General features: G+C 45.7%; 3 protein-coding genes across 7 annotated transcripts in view; all 3 read left to right on the top strand.

Annotated features, from left to right (window-relative positions):
- LOC311109479 (myc box-dependent-interacting protein 1-like) overlaps positions 1-2,213 on the top strand; it is a gene marked incomplete at its 5' end in the record, with an annotated part of 37,796 nt that extends 35,583 nt beyond the window's left edge. The window contains one exon of the mRNA XM_084152395.1: positions 1,766-2,213. Coding sequence (XP_084008521.1) covers positions 1,766-2,203 — 438 coding nt within the window. The 3' untranslated portion in view covers positions 2,204-2,213. The remainder of the gene's footprint in view (positions 1-1,765) is intronic.
- Positions 2,214-2,398: 185 nt separating this feature from the next.
- On the top strand, positions 2,399-3,437 carry LOC311109480 (myc box-dependent-interacting protein 1-like). Its single transcript, XM_084152396.1, has 4 exons — positions 2,399-2,597; positions 2,743-2,796; positions 3,018-3,119; positions 3,251-3,437. The coding sequence occupies exons 1-4, from the start codon at positions 2,445-2,447 to the stop codon at positions 3,350-3,352; spliced, it is 411 nt and encodes a 136-aa protein (XP_084008522.1). The 5' UTR covers positions 2,399-2,444; the 3' UTR covers positions 3,353-3,437.
- Positions 3,438-7,295: 3,858 nt separating this feature from the next.
- On the top strand, positions 7,296-18,156 carry LOC311109577 (tubulin alpha-1A chain-like). Of its 5 annotated transcripts, XM_084152503.1 has the most exons (5): positions 14,635-14,692; positions 14,904-15,025; positions 16,388-16,610; positions 16,718-16,866; positions 16,977-18,156. In XM_084152503.1, exons 3-5 carry the CDS (start codon positions 16,403-16,405, stop codon positions 17,952-17,954), a joined length of 1,335 nt encoding a protein of 444 aa, XP_084008629.1. In that variant the 5' UTR covers positions 14,635-14,692; positions 14,904-15,025; positions 16,388-16,402; the 3' UTR covers positions 17,955-18,156. The 5 variants fall into 5 exon arrangements, with proteins under 5 accessions (XP_084008626.1, XP_084008627.1, XP_084008628.1 ...); XM_084152500.1 differs by lacking the exons at positions 14,635-14,692; positions 14,904-15,025; positions 16,388-16,610; positions 16,718-16,866; positions 16,977-18,156 and adding exons at positions 7,296-7,547; positions 7,867-8,089; positions 8,197-8,345; positions 9,381-10,615; XM_084152501.1 differs by lacking the exon at positions 14,904-15,025 and having other exon boundaries at positions 14,620-14,692.
- Positions 18,157-18,719: the final 563 nt, after the last annotated feature.

Here is an 18,719-nt window from a genome sequence, read left to right as displayed (position 1 = left end):
GTGCCTTAGACCACTGCGCCACTCGGGAGACTACACCCCTTCGTCGGTCATTGGTCAAGAGTAGGGATTGTTCAATTAAGTGTTTGTTGTCATTCAATGATAGACGACTGGTTTTCACACACATTTTCTGCACGAAACATCTTAATGTAATATTGCCTGACTAAGATCTCCTTGGCAAAAACGTGAAAATTAACGACAGATTTCTTGAGTTATCCTAGACTAATTCTGACTACTTTGAGGAAGTGTTTACTGGCTACGGAGTCCCAAGATGGACAAACACTACTATTGCCGTTTTTTCTCATTTTTCAAGCTTAGGTCTTTTTAAGGGAGTATGCGAGTTCACTCGTTCGGTTCTCCTAGCTAAGTTTGGCTAGCCGCCAACTGAACCGTAGCATGCGGAAGCCTTTAGCGGAAGGTGGACGAGCAATTTCCACCGTTGTAGTACGGATGAAGCCTGAGCTGGAATAATAATTTATGGCTTGAGTGATCAAAGGGGGAGAGCAGGCAAAGCTGGTCTCTGGAGAAAGTACCAGACGGGCAGCACGGTGTCATCAAGGTGTCTCGCCGTTTGTGTGGCTTCTCTAGTTCATGGACTTCACTACTACCACCAAGATGACACACCCACTTGGGTGAAGCTATGGCAGTCACGTGGCGCCAGAAAGCACACCACATTTCAATGATAATTCAAGAGTAGCCTCGTAACTTTGTCCTCCTTACGATCCTCATCACTGCACACCTCAGCCGTCTTGCTTTCGCGCTTCTCTCAATCCTCAACATCCGGACACACGGCTGGCATTCAAATCAAAACAATTACCAGCTAGCCAGCTGACATTAGCTAGCTTGCCAAGCAAACAAATTACTTGCCAGCTTCAGTCTTGAAACTCTGTGGTGGATTCTAATGATATTAATTAGCTATATTAATTGTTAAAACAAAGTTTGCAGGGAAAAATGCCATAAATGTATTAATTATACAAATATTTACAACATGTACAGTAGCCCTCTGCCTAGGCTCACTGCACCATGGAAACCACGGAATGTGAAGCTAGCTTTAGAAAACCCTGAGTAGGTCTAGCTTGGGATATAAAGATTAGATTAAAATAGCTATTTCACTACAAAGGAAAGTCTCTGAAAAGAGTCTCGAACACCAAACTTGTCTTAGACTGCCTCTGCCCAGGTTGATACACTGATTGGGATCAGGTGTGACTGCAGTAGGGTGAAAGTCCCGCCTTTGGGGTCAAGGGAAGTTAGGTCTGATTTGGCTACTTAGGTGGATCAATCTAGGAGGAGTGACCTGGGGGCGCGTTCACAAGGACGCAACGTTTTGGGACGTTAAGATAGAAATATGCTATGTAGAACAAACATGCCTCTCCGACATGTAGAATAAAGGAATCACGTCTGCTCCATTCGTTGCATTTCTATCTACAACGTTCAAATACAGAACGTGGCCCTGGGCATTTGGGATAATTGTTTAGAATTTGTACTTTTACTCAATGTTCTAGGATATTTCCTTTCAAGCATTTTAGTAGCAATAGGAATGTTTTTAGTTTGCTGGGTACCATATGCTGCTGGTCTCAGTCAGCGCTCTCTCTCTCCCCTTGGTCTGTTATCCCTTATCCTACTTTTGACCCTCGACTCCTTTATGTCCTGTGGCTTTTATGTCATTGAACCGTCGGTCCCATTCCAAATCCTCTGTGTTGCCCCACCCATGTGCACCGTCGCCACCCCCTTCTACCTGCCATACTGCCTCGCCCCCTTCCCTCCTCAGCCTGAACCCCAGCAGCCCCCTGCAGCGGAGGAGCCCCGGCAGAACGACGACAAAGAGCCCCAGGAGGCCAAGGCCGGCGGGGAGGAAGACGAGCCTGCAGCCAACCAGGGTGGCTGGGGCGACGATGGGACTGCGCCCGCCCCGAGCTGGGATACACCGCAGGCTTCTCAGGCAGGCTGGGACCAGGATGTGACCCAGACTGGGCAGTCTGAGGGTGGCTGGGGCGATAATGGGGCCCAGGTAGGGGAAGAGGCTGCAGATGCTACCACTGATGGACAGGCAGGCTGGGGTGATGCGGGTGCCCAGGCTGGGTGGGCAGAGGAGCAGGCTGCAGACGGGCAGGCGGGCTGGGCTGACTCTGGGCAGACTGGCTGGGCTGACTCAGAGCAGAGTGTGAGTGGGCTGGGAACTAGGAAGTACCGTAGGGGAGTGCTGTAGATGTGCTATAGGGAGCACTGGTAGATGGACAGGAGGTTCAGTACAGTAGTGATGGGAGACCAAGGCTTCAGAAACACGATGGACAGCTGTGTGTTGATCGTTGACTGGGACAAACAAACACCCTGTGAGCACCCTCGACACCGAGGAGTACCCCATCTCACAGGACGTTGATCAAGTTTCAGTCTCCCATCTTTAGGATCCGTAGATAGATGGTATGGCTGTTGTGGATGTCTGGTAGCACATGGCGACAGATTGCGCCCATGGAGAGAGTCTGTGTGTCTGTCTGTGTATTCTTGTGAAGTCTTCATACCTGTATGTGTATGCTGATCTCACCTCCCCTTTCTCTCCCTTCCAGACTGACACCGCAGTGGCGGCCGCTGCAGGGGCTGCACCCGTAAGTACTGCAGTAAATGGGCAACGAATATGCAGTACAAACATTGGGTCCCTGGCATATCACGCCCTCTTACAGTGTGATGTAGACTTGATTGACCACTTAATACATCAGATTAAGCCTTTCCTCTGCTTATTTCTGAATCCAGACTGCGGTGACCAATGGGTCTTCTGAGGAGTTACCGGCTGGAGTCATCTACAAGGTGAGCCCTTTGCTTGTCTTGTTTCTAGAGGACCATTGAGATGGGTACTGAAAAGGGGTTGTTTGCACACCTAGTTCCAGGTCCATTGAGGAAGAAGGAACTCCAGCACACTAGTATTTTTTTGAATATTCCGCCAACAATGGATCTTGGTTGTTGCGGTCAGTAGATCTTAAAATCAGGTAGCGATATCGCTGTGTGTGATGTCTATTGTTTTTTTCCAGGTCAAAGCCATGCATGACTATGCTGCCACCGATGGAGACGAGCTGGAGATGAAAGCAGGAGAGGTTGTGCTGGTCCTGGCCTGGGAGAATCCTGATGAGCAGGTCAGTAGCCAGACGCATGCTACCCCATTGAGAACTATAACACGTTTTTCAGGGTTACATCCTCTGAAAACCATGCTGTTTGTGTGTGTGTGTGTGTGTGTGTGTGTGTGTGTGTGTGTGTGTGTGCGCAGGATGATGGCTGGCTCATGGGCGTGAAGGAATCTCATTGGCTGGAGAACAAAGACCTCTTGGCAAAAGGCGTCTTCCCTGAGAACTTTACCCAGAAGTTGTGAGGCGGACGTCCAATCCTCTTTCTCCTCTTCCGTCCATTGGACCACAGGCCTCACAAGACTGGTCTGAAGGTCCCCCGGTACCAGTTGGAAATCTGCCAGGATAGAAACAATATGAAACCCACATCTCAATCCTTGACCCATGTATCAAATGTGCAGATCAGCACGATTTGTTGTTTTTGATTTGTTACATTTGACTACGTAATGTATGTGTTTTTGCTATGCTAATGTGGTCAGTCATGTATTTATGCTATGCTAATGTGGCTAGTAGAAACAAAAAGTATGCTAGTTTCGATGAAAAGGTAATGGACTCTTAGGTGCATTGTATGAATGTCAGACTGCTTGAACACGTTTTAAGAGTTGCATGATAATTTTACTGTACGGTCATTTACTTTGTAACAACATCTCACACCCCGAGACTGGGACTGCTCTGGTATCAGCTCTCAGTCCTTCAGTTCTGGCTGTGATGAGACTAAAAATGTACTGGACCAGAACCTTGGGGCACACCACACCAGATGAATCAATGTGACCTGGGTCATGTTTGGTAGGGTACTCTACAGCAAAACAAAAATCAGTGTTGTTCTTGGACAGTTCAGGTAGTATACCTCCACATTCACCCTACTGGCTCTGTTGTCGTTAACTCTTAAGTCTATGCTTTGTCTGTATCAAACTTTAAGTCACTATTATTCTATTTTGCCCAATGAAATGCAAAAAGACTCGGTAGCTGTTCTGAAACCATGTGACCTTATATCTGTGACCCGTTTAATGTCCCATTGGCCCCTGAGAAGGGGGCTCCCTAGGCTGTTGCTCTGCTAAGACGAATGTTTTTCTCTCCCTGGCTTTAAAGATTTTATTGTCCCTCTCTCCACCTTTATGTATTGTATTGTCCCTCTCTCCACCTTTATGTATTGTACTGTCCCTCTCTCCACCTTTATGTATTGTACTGTCCCCCTCTCCACCTTTATGTATTGTACCGTCCCTCTCTCCACCTTTATGTATTGTACCGTCCCCCTCTCCACCTTTATGTATTGTACCGTCCCTCTCTCCACCTTTATGTATTGTACCGTCCCTCTCTCCACCTTTATGTATTGTACCGTCCCTCTCTCCACCTTTATGTATTGTACCGTCCCTCTCCACCTTTATGTATTGTACCGTCCCCCTCTCCACCTTTATGTATTGTACCGTCCCCCTCTCCACCTTTATGTATTGTACCGTCCCTCTCTCCACCTTTATGTATTGTACCGTCCCTCTCTCCACCTTTATGTATTGTACCGTCCCCCTCTCCACCTTTATGTATTGTACCGTCCCCCTCTCCACCTTTATGTATTGTACCGTCCCTCTCTCCACCTTTATGTATTGTACCGTCCCTCTCTCCACCTTTATGTATTGTACCGTCCCTCTCTCCACCTTTATGTATTGTACCGTCCCTCTCCACCTTTATGTATTGTACCGTCCCTCTCTCCACCTTTATGTATTGTACCGTCCCTCTCTCCACCTTTATGTATTGTACCGTCCCCCTCTCCACCTTTATGTATTGTACCGTCCCCCTCTCCACCTTTATGTATTGTACCGTCCCTCTCTCCACCTTTATGTATTGTACCGTCCCCCTCTCCACCTTTATGTATTGTACCGTCCCTCTCTCCACCTTTATGCATTGTACCGTCCCTCTCTCCACCTTTATGTATTGTACCGTCCCCCTCTCCACCTTTATGTATTGTACCGTCCCTCTCTCCACCTTTATGCATTGTACCGTCCCCCTCTCCACCTTTATGTATTGTACCGTCCCCCTCTCCACCTTTATGTATTGTACCGTCCCTCTCTCCACCTTTATGTATTGTACCGTCCCCCTCTCCACCTTTATGTATTGTACCGTCCCTCTCTCCACCTTTATGTATTGTACCGTCCCTCTCTCCACCTTTATGTATTGTACCGTCCCTCTCTCCACCTTTATGTATTGTACCGTCCCCCTCTCCACCTTTATGTATTGTACCGTCCCTCTCTCCACCTTTATGTATTGTACCGTCCCCCTCTCCACCTTTATGTATTGTACCGTCCCTCTCTCCTAAGCAGTAGTTGAGGGGAAACAAAGGAAACCAGCCTTTGCTCTCTCCCTTAGAGAGAAATCCCTCAGAGATTGGGTCAGAGGTCAGGACACACATCAGAAACAGGCTCCCTAGATCTGTATATGTTTCTATCAGTCTCTCTACTGTGAAAGAGATTCCTGGGACATGTGATTGGGAATGGTGTGCAGAAGCCCTGCAGGGTTGCAACCATATACATGGAATCCATAGAAAAGGGCTTTGAAGTTGAAACCTCTAGCCCTGGCAATTTGACTGGTAAACTCATATGTGCGATGGCTGCCAGTCCGCCCATTATGCCATCATTGACTTGAATGAGGAAGCCTGTCATATGGATTGTATTTCTATGGTTGCGACAGCCTTTGTGAAACACTGGATAACTAAAGCATGAGCATAGTATGCTCTCAACTCTGTGGTATTGGTTTCATTAGAACTCAGGTTATGGCCTGGCTCTGAGAGGAGTGAAGCCTGTCGATGACGGCTCAAATCATAAAATCTAACCATCTGTACTAGAATGTGTTGATAACGGCTAGAGGCAAGGGGTAATTAACAAACCGCATGTTCAGAAGAGTTTTAGAACTGTGGTCAATGTTCTGATCAAAATTATGGCTATTTATGGGTGTCATACAATTTTTATGTAACAATCCATACAAGTATCCAAAGAGCCCTGAAACAAATCATCTCAATGTCCACGATGTGTCCTGCTGAAAACCAAAGTTAAACTCAGTCAAATGAAGCCTATGGATGTACTGTGTTCAACTCCTAGATGTAGCTGAAAACCAACACCTGTGTGAACACACTGCGACTGTATGTTAATGTCTCTCAGTGGAAAGTGATCAAGCCTGTCACAGACAAGTCTTCTCTACAACATTAAACATGGATTCAACACCAGACACTGTGGCCTTCATTGTTTCTCCTGCTTTACACATGGGGGTTTGAACACATCTGAATGCAGGCCTGTTTGGTGATAGCTCAAACAACCTGTTCACACTACTGATCACACATCAGAAGACCAATCAGACAGCTGCCCCTCACTCGGGGACTACACCCACATAGGTCTGTGCTCCCTTATTATAACACCAGGTGGCAGTGTGACTTGCCAGGCCTTTACGGCAAAGCATTGTAATGGCGGCCAATAGCAGGACTTGCTTAGTCACATTCCTCTCATGACATCATTGATGCTTCTGTGGTGAATATACAGTATATTCTGTTAGCAGGTGCATGCAATGGAGTTGCTTCCAGGATTCAGACTGGCTCCCCTTTCAAAGCCATGCCTCAAACAATCACTGGATTCAGTGACATAAGCAATATGTTTTTTTTAAACTCCCAAATAAGTATAGGAGCATCCCCATGCATTCATTAATTTATAATATGAAATGGATAAACAAGTCAAATGTTTTAAAACTTGATCACTTTGTAAATAAACTAATTATCAATTCTTCCTTTTGTCAATGAAGGAGTTTGAGTTAAAAGGTCACCTTGGTGTAACCGTTACCTATGGTGCTGTTGTTACCATAGGATACAGTCAACAAAGCATGAAACACAACAGAACCCTGCCAGGCCACAGGGAGGGAGGGAGGGAGGGAGGGGGGGGGACGAGGGAGGGAGGGAGGGAAAGGCAGCTCCTTTGAATAACAAATGCCTCAAAACAGCAGGGGCTATGGGGGAGGGGATCAACCATCTTAAAGTGACTAATTCCTCAATTCCTTCTTTAACGGACTGCCGCTAACGTAGCATGTGTATTTCTCAAACATTTGGTTGTTCTTTAATGTTTAGGGATGAAACTACAGTCCCCTTAGGAACCTTTGTCCTACGTAAGGTGGGGCTGGTCGGTCGGTCGGTCAGAGTTACACGTTATCATCCTGGGTAGATGGGGAGGAGTTACTGATGTGCAGCAGGGTTTGTATGCAGTGTGTCCTCTCGAGCTGAATGATTGGCTTTCCTCTTCCCAGCCCAGAACGCAGATCGACCAAACACATTTAACCCCTTTGTTACCAACAACAAAGCTGGTTACCAAGGTGTTCGCTAGTCCTATAAATACAGACGAACCGCCACCAAGACACACAAGCGAGATTTCTGACGCAGATCCTTAACGTCGGCCTGAAGAAACTGCAATAATGGTAAGTCTGAATGTTATGCCTCCTGCTCCCTCCATGCAGAGATCCTGTCTTTTGTTTCTCCATTAGGCCTCACGTCTTAAACCAGATCTGCTTCTTCTTTCATTGCCTTGATAGATCAAATACATGGATAGAAATAGAATTGCATTGGCAATCTTGACACTGATAATGTTACTGAGCAAATTCAGAGGTATTTAGCTGTAACATTAGAAATAATGTTATTTAATTGTTTGACCTAAATCCTCCCCCCCAAAAAAACGTAACCTGAAGTTGTGAATATTTTATTATGGCTAATGGTTTCAATTCTGTCCTTTCTCTGCAGCGTGAATGCATCTCTGTCCACGTCGGCCAGGCAGGTGTCCAGATGGGCAATGCATGCTGGGAATTGTACTGCCTAGAGCATGGGATCCAGCCTGATGGACAGATGCCCAGTGATAAGACTATTGGTGGGGGAGATGACTCCTTCAACACCTTCTTCAGTGAGACTGGGGCTGGCAAACATGTTCCTCGTGCAGTCTTTGTGGACCTGGAGCCAACCGTCATCGGTAATGAATCTATCCTCAATCACAAAATGTAAAACATGCCTAGTCATTTTTTTGTGTCCAGTATCTGTAGTTTGATTCTAACTTGCTTCTATCCTGTCATTCCACAGATGAAGTACGCACAGGTACCTACCGCCAGCTGTTCCACCCTGAGCAGCTGATCACAGGCAAGGAGGATGCTGCCAACAACTATGCCCGTGGTCACTACACCATTGGCAAGGAGATCATCGACCTTGTACTTGACAGGACGCGCAAACTGGTAAGACCCAACCTAGTCATCTTTCTAGGTGGATGTACCTTCCATCTTCGATACAAATATACACGGTTTGTGACACATTCCTTCCTGTTTCTTTCAGGTAAGACAGAACTGGTAAGACTCATACCATTTTAAAGCAAGGGCTTGTGTTGACACCAAATGTAGAAATGCTAATAAATACTAGTGGTGTGGACCAATATCAATACTTCTATATGATATAGATATGAGCAAGGCATATGGTGATATGGGTTTATCCATGCTGTAAACCTAGATTATTATGGAAAAAAGAACACGACTGTTGCTGCAGACAAAACCCTCTCACAGGCTCAATTTAGCATACTTAGACGCACTCCAGCTATTTTAGAACTTTCTGTGTTGTAAAACAACATCCCACGTATAAATACGGCAATGTACACACACTTAAGGGAAAAACGTTTTTTAGAGCAACATTTTTTTTTTTTTTAAACAAGTGCAAACTTCATGGAGCAGGTCATTCAAGGACTTGGTCTGATGGTGCCCTCTGATGTCCTCCCCCCTTGCTAGCGGGAACAATAGAGAACAAACGAGGAAAGGCCCACCCCTCCAGCATAGAAATAGGGCACATAAAACAGATCTACTGCTTCTTAGACTTGCTGTCAATGCGAATGACAGATCTATAACTCACATTTCTATGTGAATTTGGTCTGGTCGCCCAAAAAGTGACATATTGCAGCTTTAAGTCAATCACGTAATAAGTGGAGAGGAGACTTCAACGGGCTGCTGATGGGCCCCCAACGGGCTGCCCATTGTATTCAAAACAGGTTGTGTAGGTTGGTTAGGCCTCCTGGACATTCACACCTGGCCCAATAGGCAACCAGAAAGCAGTTGTCTGAACTTCACAGAACCGTGGAAATGAATTCCACACAGTTGCAATGTTATTCATTCAAACTAATATGATATCGGTTCGAAAAAGTGCAACTGATGTCGATATTGATTTCCCATGTCAACGCCCATCACTAATAAATACATTTCATAATTTTCTTCCTTTGTTTCTTCCAGGCTGACCAGTGCACTGGTCTCCAGGGCTTCCTGATCTTCCACAGCTTTGGAGGCGGCACCGGCTCTGGATTCACCTCCCTGTTGATGGAACGTCTCTCTGTCGATTATGGGAAGAAGTCCAAGCTTGAGTTTGCCATCTATCCAGCTCCCCAGGTGTCCACTGCTGTGGTGGAGCCTTACAACTCCATCCTGACCACCCACACCACCCTGGAGCACTCCGACTGTGCCTTCATGGTGGACAATGAGGCCATCTATGACATCTGCCGCAGGAACCTAGACATTGAGCGCCCCACCTACACCAACCTCAACAGGCTGATTGGTCAGATCGTCTCCTCCATCACCGCCTCCCTGCGTTTCGATGGAGCCCTCAATGTGGATCTGACAGAGTTCCAGACCAACTTGGTGCCCTACCCCCGTATCCACTTCCCTCTGGCCACCTATGCTCCAGTCATCTCTGCTGAGAAAGCCTATCACGAGATGCTATCAGTGGCTGAGATCACCAACGCCTGCTTTGAGCCAGCCAATCAGATGGTGAAATGTGACCCACGTCACGGCAAGTACATGGCCTGCTGTTTGCTGTACCGTGGTGACGTTGTGCCCAAAGACGTCAACTCTGCCATCGCCACCATCAAGACCAAGCGCACCATCCAGTTTGTGGACTGGTGTCCCACTGGCTTCAAGGTTGGTATCAACTACCAGCCACCCACAGTGGTCCCTGGAGGAGATCTGGCCAAGGTCCAGAGAGCTGTGTGCATGCTGAGCAACACCACTGCCATCGCTGAGGCCTGGGCCAGGCTTGACCACAAGTTTGACCTGATGTACGCCAAGAGGGCCTTTGTGCACTGGTATGTGGGAGAGGGCATGGAAGAGGGAGAGTTCTCAGAGGCCAGAGAAGACATGGCAGCCCTGGAGAAGGATTATGAAGAGGTGGGCACTGACAGTGTAGGGGACGAGGGGGAGGAGGAGGGAGAAGAATATTAAAAAGTAGTCAACTGGTAAAGACCAACATCTGTGAAGAACAACAGGGAATGAAGAGGAGGATGCAGGGGAGGAAGAGTAGAATGTTAAGATCTATAGTCTCAGCTTTACAACATGAATGTTGAAACCACACAGGTCTATGATTTTTTAGCCAGACACAGTTTGGATCAAATCGAGAATAGTAACAATTTTAACCATCTATTTCTTTGGGCATGAATACTTTCTGTGAAAAAATAAAGCATTCATTGTCAATGCCCAAAATATTTCTCTGTGTCATGCTTGCTCAAAACCAATTATTCTGTAATGTCCATGTATAAGCCCTCTCCCTAGTCTCATTCCACAGCTGTTGCTATGGCAAGAGGTTCTGCCTTGAGGCAAGTCAGTCATACTGTATCACACGATCAGCAATTTGAGGAGATAGTGCACCATCAACCACCACACACTGGTGTTAACTAAATGGTGTCCTCTGTCTTTCCTGAACTTCTGCTAAACTTCCCGATCCTGTCCTGCTCCAGCTGTGGGAGAGTGTTTGGTTAAGGCTGTTTGGTACTGTGTAAACACCACTTTTGGTGATAGGTAGTCAGCTCACACTGAAGCCATCTAACTCCCAGGTCTCTTTTCTCATGAAACAAACCACCAAGCTCAGCTGACACCCAGCTGTAAAACACTGACTCCGGAGAAAAACTATTGGTAACTAAGGAAACCAAAACGAGAACTACAGTATCTGAAAATCCTTAAGATACTCATTGATGAAAAAGTCAGCAGTGGCTACCTGTGGTTATACATTGACCAACTACTTACTTACATCCAGTGTATTTAACAGCTAACAAAACCTCAGTGGTAGAACCAGAATCATTTTCACCACACTAAAAAGGAAAACAAATACTGCTGCAGTAATGAATGCCTTGGAGCTGAGAATTTGACGGCATGAATTGTAAAATTACAAAATATTGAGGGCAAGAATAAACAATACAGTTGATATATGATATGCTCTTTTGAAAGACAAGCATTTCTATACATATAACATATGGTTAGCCCATCCTTTGAAAGTAAAGACTGCTTCCCTTGCAAACAATGAAGAAGACTGACCACACACACACACACACACCAGATAAACTAAGAACAAAAGCACTAGGTTTCAAAGAGAACAACTTGTGTGAAGCCTGCTGTTGACGTTCTGTTCCAGACAATATGACTATAGACAGAGCTCTCAAATGACACCTGTTTTACGGAAGACAGACGCTGGGGTTTTCCCTAGGCTCCGCTCACCTGTGGTCATTTGCATTGTAAATGAATCTCTACTACTATGCTGACAATAATTATCTCCTGTAACAATAGCCTATTCAGATCACCCTGGGGAGATGGGGCGGTATCCATTTTATTTCATCAGGGCAATGGGACAACATGACCTTTACAAAATGGATCCTCTTTAGTTGGAAAGAGTTTGAGCAGTAAATGTGTACAGTGTCCTCTAAGATAAATGAAACAGGAACAAGAAATATCTTGAGAAACAGGCTATGTTCAGGGTGCAAAATACATTTAATAAATTTGGAAAACGTTTTTTTCACCTTCATATAACTGAACAGGCTACATTTTACTTGTGAAATTGAACTAATATATGAGGGAGGTAAGGCTTATAAATGTAATAAATATGGGTCATATTTCACAAGTATTGGACGGGTCTTGGATGTTGTTTACCAATCTAACAGCCGGCATCATTCCTAGACTCAGGGTAGCAATTCATAATATTTTTGTCTTTGTCCCCGTTTCATTTAAGAATCCAAGATGGTATCAGCTTATCAGAGTTCTCCAGTTACTACAACATGCACTGTTGCCTAGCAATCCGGCACGGTTAAAAAGCTGCTCCATGAGCAACACAACATAAAAGATTCCCGAGTAGGCAACTGCTTCAAGTCCCTTTCCTGTCCCACTGGCTTCAAGGTTGGTATAAAATACCAGCCACCCACAGTGGTCCCTGGAGGAGATCTGGCCAAGGTCCAGAGAGCTGTGTGCATGCTGAGCAACGCCACCGCCACCACTGAGGCCTGGGCCAGGCTTGACCTGATGTATACCAAGAGGGCCTTTGTGCACTGACAGTATTGGGGATGAGGAAGAGGAATATTAAAGAGTTGAGACATGGACTGTATATGTGTGCCATTCAGAGGGTGAATGGACAAGACAAAATATTGAAGTGCCTTTGAACAGGGTTTGGTAGTAGGTGCCTGGTGAACCAGATTGAGTATGTCAAGAATTGCAACGGTGCTGTGTTTTTCACGCTCAACAGTTTCCCTGTGTGTAATAAGAATGGTCCACCACCCAAAGGACATCCAGCCAACTTGACACAACTGTGGGAGGCATTGAAGTCAACATGGGCCAGCATCCCTGTGGAACACTTGACACCTTGTAGAGTCCATGCCCCAACTAATTGAGGCTGTTCTGAGGGCAAAAAGGGGTGCAACTCAATATTAGGAAGGTGTTCCTAATGTTTTGTACAATCAGTGTATGTGAATGAGTTTAAATGTACACTATATATGAACAAAGGTGTGTGGACACCCTTCAAATTAGTGGATTCGGCTATTTCAGCCACGTGTATAAAATCGAGCACACAGCCATGCAATCACCATAGACAAACATTGGCATTACTGAAGAGTTCAGTGACTTTCAACGTGGCACCGCCATAGGATGCCACCTTTCCAACAAGTCAGTTCTTCAAATGTCTGCCCTGCTAGAGCTGCCCTGGTTCGTTGGGAGCTTCATGAAATGGATTTCCATGGCCGAGCGGCCGCACACAAGCCTAAGATCCACAATGCACAATGCCAAGCGTCGGCTGGAGTGGTGTAAAGCTCGCCACCATTGGACTTTGGAGCAGTGGAAACACGTTCTCTGGAGTTATGAATCACGCTTCACCATCTGATAGTCCGACGGACAAATCTGGGTTTGGCGGATGCCAGGAGAACACTACCTGCCAGAATGCATAGTGCCAACTGTAAAGTTTGGTGGAGGAGGAATAATGGTCTGGGGCTGTTTTTCATGGTCAGGCCCCTTAGTTTCAGTGAAGGGAAATTGTAACGCTACAGCATACAATGACATTCTAGACGATTCTGTGCTTCCAACTTTGTGGCAACAGTTTCAGGAAGTCCCTTTTCTGTTTCATCATGACAATGCCCCAGAGCACAAAGCGAGGTCCATACAGAAATGGTTTGTCGAGATCGGTGTGGAAGACCTTGACTGGCCTGCACAGAGCCCTGACCTCAACCCCACCGAACACCTTTGGGATGAATTGGAACGCCGACTGTGAGCCAGGCCTAATCGTCCAACATCAGTTCCCGACCTCACTAATGCTTGTGGCTGAATGGAAGCAAGTACCCGCAGAAATGTTCCAACATCTAGTGGAAAGCCTTCCCAGAAGAGTGGAGGCTGTTATAGCAGCAAAGGGGAGACCAACTCCATATTAATGGCCATGATTTTGGAATGAGATGTTCGACGAGCAGGTGTCCACATACTTTTGGTAATGTAGTGTAATTAGGCTCGTCTTCCAGATGTTTAGTTGGGGTCAACAACAAATAGCTAATTCCACAGCAGTTCAGTCTTTGTAAAGCTGACCTCAAATTGTATACAATAATACAATTGTGTTCTCTACAAAACATATTGTACTAGGTTAACAGGGTGCTTAAAAAGGTGCAATCGCCAATATCTACTATCATTTCAATGAATGATATAGGTCTACACATTGATTCTTAAGAAAGTGTTACCAATATAACTTATACATGTCCCCTGAGCATGAATAAAAAAATACATTTAGGATTGTGAAATTAAATATTTCTTACTTTAAAAAGGCTACTTTGAGTTTAGGCTACTTCTCAGCTCTTTTGTTCTCAGTAGCAGGTATTATGTGCAAAGTTACAAGCCCCTCCCCTGTGCTTGCAGTAGTTTATTTCCCTTCCAGTAGAGCCGACATCCATTCCCTGTTCTCTTCATTAAATATATTAGTGATTATGAAAGATATTAGTCATCCCAATATGTAACATCTGCTTGTCAACCTTTCTTTGCATGAGGAGCATTTCTTTGGAGTAAAGAGTGTTCTTTTTGTGTGGACTGTGTCTTGAAAGCAGAACTACAGCTCTGACTCAGTCCCTGAGATAGATTAGCAGGTTGCAGAGGGGCCGCCCCTTTTTTTGTGCTAACAGTCGCTCCCGCCCAGAGAAAAAAAAAAGACAGCTTCCTGCACCCCCTCCCCAGACAGTATAAAAACCCTGCCTTGGCCCCCTCCCCCATTACAGCCTTCATTCTCCGAATCCTCAACGTCGGCCGAAGGAAAGAAATCTGTCAAAATGGTGAGTACTGAGTACTGCAGTTGATTCTTAAAAAAAAAAAAAAAGTGATTAGATAAACAGTGAGAGAAGTTAAAATGTCCTTGGATTGAACATTTGTACATTTTTCGGTCAAATATATACCAGTATGTCTATTTATAGTTTGTTAGAGTTTGATCATCATACACTATCATTGGCTAATGTTAAGAGGTTTTATTTGATTTGTATCTTATAGATAGCATTAACAGCCACGCTGCCGTTGTTGGATAGGATCTGGGTTTGGGTGCAGTGGAGGAAACGGACTCAGCACTGTGACGAAGGGGACTCAGAGCATGTGGGGCTGACGCCAGAGAACTGGTACAGCTTCCTCCACCAGCGGGAGGAAAGCACATTACAGTCAGAAGCACTTGCCTCAATTCAATGTATAAATTAGATTTTCAAGAACAATTATTCAGTTTGTTTGGGTGGAGGGGGTATTTAGAAAATGGTTTACTTGACTATTTGTTCTGGCTAAATGCTATTTTTTTGTACTTTCACTCTTTAGTAATAACGGCGGAGGGGATATTTGTATCTGGGCAGCGCAGTTATGAGAAAAAAAAGTATGTTTGTATCTGTTCTAGAAGACACAGATATCCTGTCTGTGCGTTAAACAAAGCAGCGCGCTTTGGCACTGAGGGCAGGGTGGGGGTTGGGAGTGGCCTGCCGGGCTATGGATTTTTCCTCTAGCACTGGGAGTTTATAACTGCACTGCTGGTTTTATTGGAGAACGACTGCCCCCTTTCATTGAAGACAGTTAGTTCAAGACCGACCGCGGTACTGCAGGCATTGTTAGCAGAAAACAGGACCCCCCCCTCCCATTATAATGAATGGAACAAATTGCAATCATCGTGGTCAAACTTCCTGTAAATAAAAACATTTTGGGAAATGACAATCACGGTACCAATAATTGGGGTCCACAGAGCTCCGTCTCTGTGGAGGTGGGGCTGCAGTAATAACCCGCATATGACTCAGCATTCAGCTGCCCAAAGCTCCACCACCTACGGAGAAGCAACCCCACCCTTTAAACAGCTGTAGTTGGGGTAATATAAAACGTAGAGATGGGACAGGTGTTACAAACAGTAAAATGACTACTTTCACTATTGATTTATAATAATTTGTATCCTAATGATAGGACTACTGATTTGCAATTGGTAAGGATGGTGCTTGTTGCCAAGTAGCAATGACATTGAATCCCTGGCCTATGATCGATTCAGATATCTAAACTGGGACAATGAGAGTATCGTTGGAAACTGTGGGCTCGGCATGTGACCAGTCTGCAGCCGGAAATCTAAAACGGAAACCAATGTAAATGTAAATGAAACAACAAGAAATAGAAGGCCCTACCTTCATCTTGAATAGGATTCACAGATGTCAGGACTGATTTAATTGCATGGATCATTTTCAGATTTTCTTCCACAGCCAGTTCCATGAATAACACTTGCTCTTATTCATCCAACGGAGCTCTTCAGAGTTCGTGGAGGTGTAAGCGGTTTCTTAGCCAAACAGTTTGGCCTGTACCTAGAGCCATTCACAAAATGTAGTCTCAACATTTGTCTTTTGCTTTTGATTGAATAACACTAACAGATATGAATGTTCATGGATATCCTCAGTTGAGGGATGACGTTTTCATGACCTTGAACTTCATGAAGGCCATAAGTTGACATCTCTGTTTCTCTGCAGCGTGAGTGTATTTCTATGCACGTCGGCCAGGCCGGAGCCCAGATGGGCAATGCATGCTGGGAATTGTACTGCCTAGAGCATGGGATCCAGCCTGATGGACAGATGCCCAGTGATAAGACTATTGGTGGGGGAGATGACTCCTTCAACACCTTCTTCAGTGAGACTGGGGCTGGCAAACATGTTCCTCGTGCAGTCTTTGTGGACCTGGAGCCAACCGTCATCGGTAATGAATCTATCCTCAATCACAAAATGTAAAACATGCCTAGTCATTTTTTTGTGTCCAGTATCTGTAGTTTGATTCTAACTTGCTTCTATCCTGTCATTCCACAGATGAAGTACGCACAGGTACCTACCGCCAGCTGTTCCACCCTGAGCAGCTGATCACAGGCAAGGAGGATGCTGCCAACAACTATGCCCGTGGTCACTACACCATTGGCAAGGAGATCATCGACCTGGTACTCGATAGGACGCGCAAACTGGTAAGATCCATTTAAAAGCTAGGCCTTGTGTTAACCTTGTACTGAAACCAAAAGGTATACATTTAAATGAACGGTACATTTCTTAATGTTCTTCCCTTGGTTTCTTCCAGGCTGACCAGTGCACTGGTCTCCAGGGATTCCTGATCTTCCACAGCTTTGGAGGCGGCACCGGCTCTGGTTTCACCTCCCTGCTGATGGAACGTCTCTCTGTAGACTATGGGAAGAAGTCCAAGCTTGAATTTGCTGTTTACCCTGCTCCCCAAGTTTCTACTGCTGTGGTGGAGCCTTACAACTCCATCCTGACCACCCACACCACCTTGGAGCACTCCGACTGTGCCTTCATGGTGGACAATGAGGCCATCTATGACATCTGCCGCAGGAACCTAGACATTGAGCGCCCCACCTACACCAACCTCAACAGGCTGATTGGTCAGATCGTCTCCTCCATCACCGCCTCCCTGCGTTTCGATGGAGCCCTCAATGTGGATCTGACAGAGTTCCAGACCAACTTGGTGCCCTACCCCCGTATCCACTTCCCTCTGGCCACCTATGCTCCAGTCATCTCCGCTGAGAAGGCCTATCATGAGCAGCTGTCTGTTGCTGACATCACCAACGCCTGCTTTGAGCCAGCCAATCAGATGGTGAAATGTGACCCACGTCACGGCAAGTACATGGCCTGCTGTTTGCTGTACCGTGGTGATGTTGTGCCCAAAGATGTCAACTCTGCCATCGCCACCATCAAAACCAAGCGCACCATCCAGTTTGTGGACTGGTGTCCCACTGGCTTCAAGGTTGGTATCAACTATCAGCCACCCACAGTGGTCCCTGGAGGAGATCTGGCCAAGGTCCAGAGAGCTGTGTGCATGCTGAGCAACACCACTGCCATCGCTGAGGCCTGGGCCAGGCTTGACCACAAGTTTGACCTGATGTACGCCAAGAGGGCCTTTGTGCACTGGTATGTGGGAGAGGGCATGGAAGAGGGAGAGTTCTCAGAGGCCAGAGAAGACATGGCAGCCCTGGAGAAGGATTATGAAGAAGTGGGTACTGACAGTGTAGGGGACGAGGAGGAAGAAGGAGAGGAGTACTAAAGGATGTAACTTCCGATCTGCTGATGTTCCATTCATATAGTCTACCAGTCCCAGATAGTGTAAGTAGTAAGAAAACAACAAAAATGGTTAAATGGACTAATATTGGAAATCCTTCCATAGAGTAAGCACATTCCACCGCGCTACAAGAAGAACCTTCCTGCCTCACATCAGCCATTTTGAATAAAATATGAAAATAAAATAATTAGTGTCTTGTGTTTATTGGATGAAACCTATTGGTATGTCAACATGAAGTAGCAGATATATCTGACGCCTTGATCACACCAACAGTGTAATTTTGCAAAGTAGTATGCAGCATCATCTAGATATGTGTGCAACAAAAGTTCAACATTCACCTTCTGCTACCATTTCTGTCAAGCCGTCTACGCATACAGTTTGACTCATACATTCGATAAATCCAACGTATGCACCACACAGAACGCACTGAACTGCCCCTGCAACGCAATGCTGCAAGGCAAACGTAGCATTCCATTGGGAATTAATGTACTTCTGGTGTACCAAAATGCAATGATCCTGTTGGTGTGATCGAGGCGTGAGGTGATGTGCCAAGCTGAGAAACAGATTCAGCATACAACTGTAGGACATTTTCAAGTGAGCATTTTCAAAGGCACGTGGTAGGCTAAGCTATACGGAGCTGCAAAACGTACAAGTCAGACATTTAGAAAGGTTTACTGAACCACATTTGATCAAACAATAACCCTCTCGCTCTCCACAATCTCCAGATGTTTTCTGACCATACAGCTTTAT

Source organism: Coregonus lavaretus, assembly GCF_964263955.1.
Source record: "Coregonus lavaretus genome assembly, chromosome: 35".
NCBI lineage: Eukaryota > Metazoa > Chordata > Actinopteri > Salmoniformes > Salmonidae > Coregonus > Coregonus lavaretus.
This window is presented reverse-complemented; position numbering and strand designations above follow the sequence as displayed.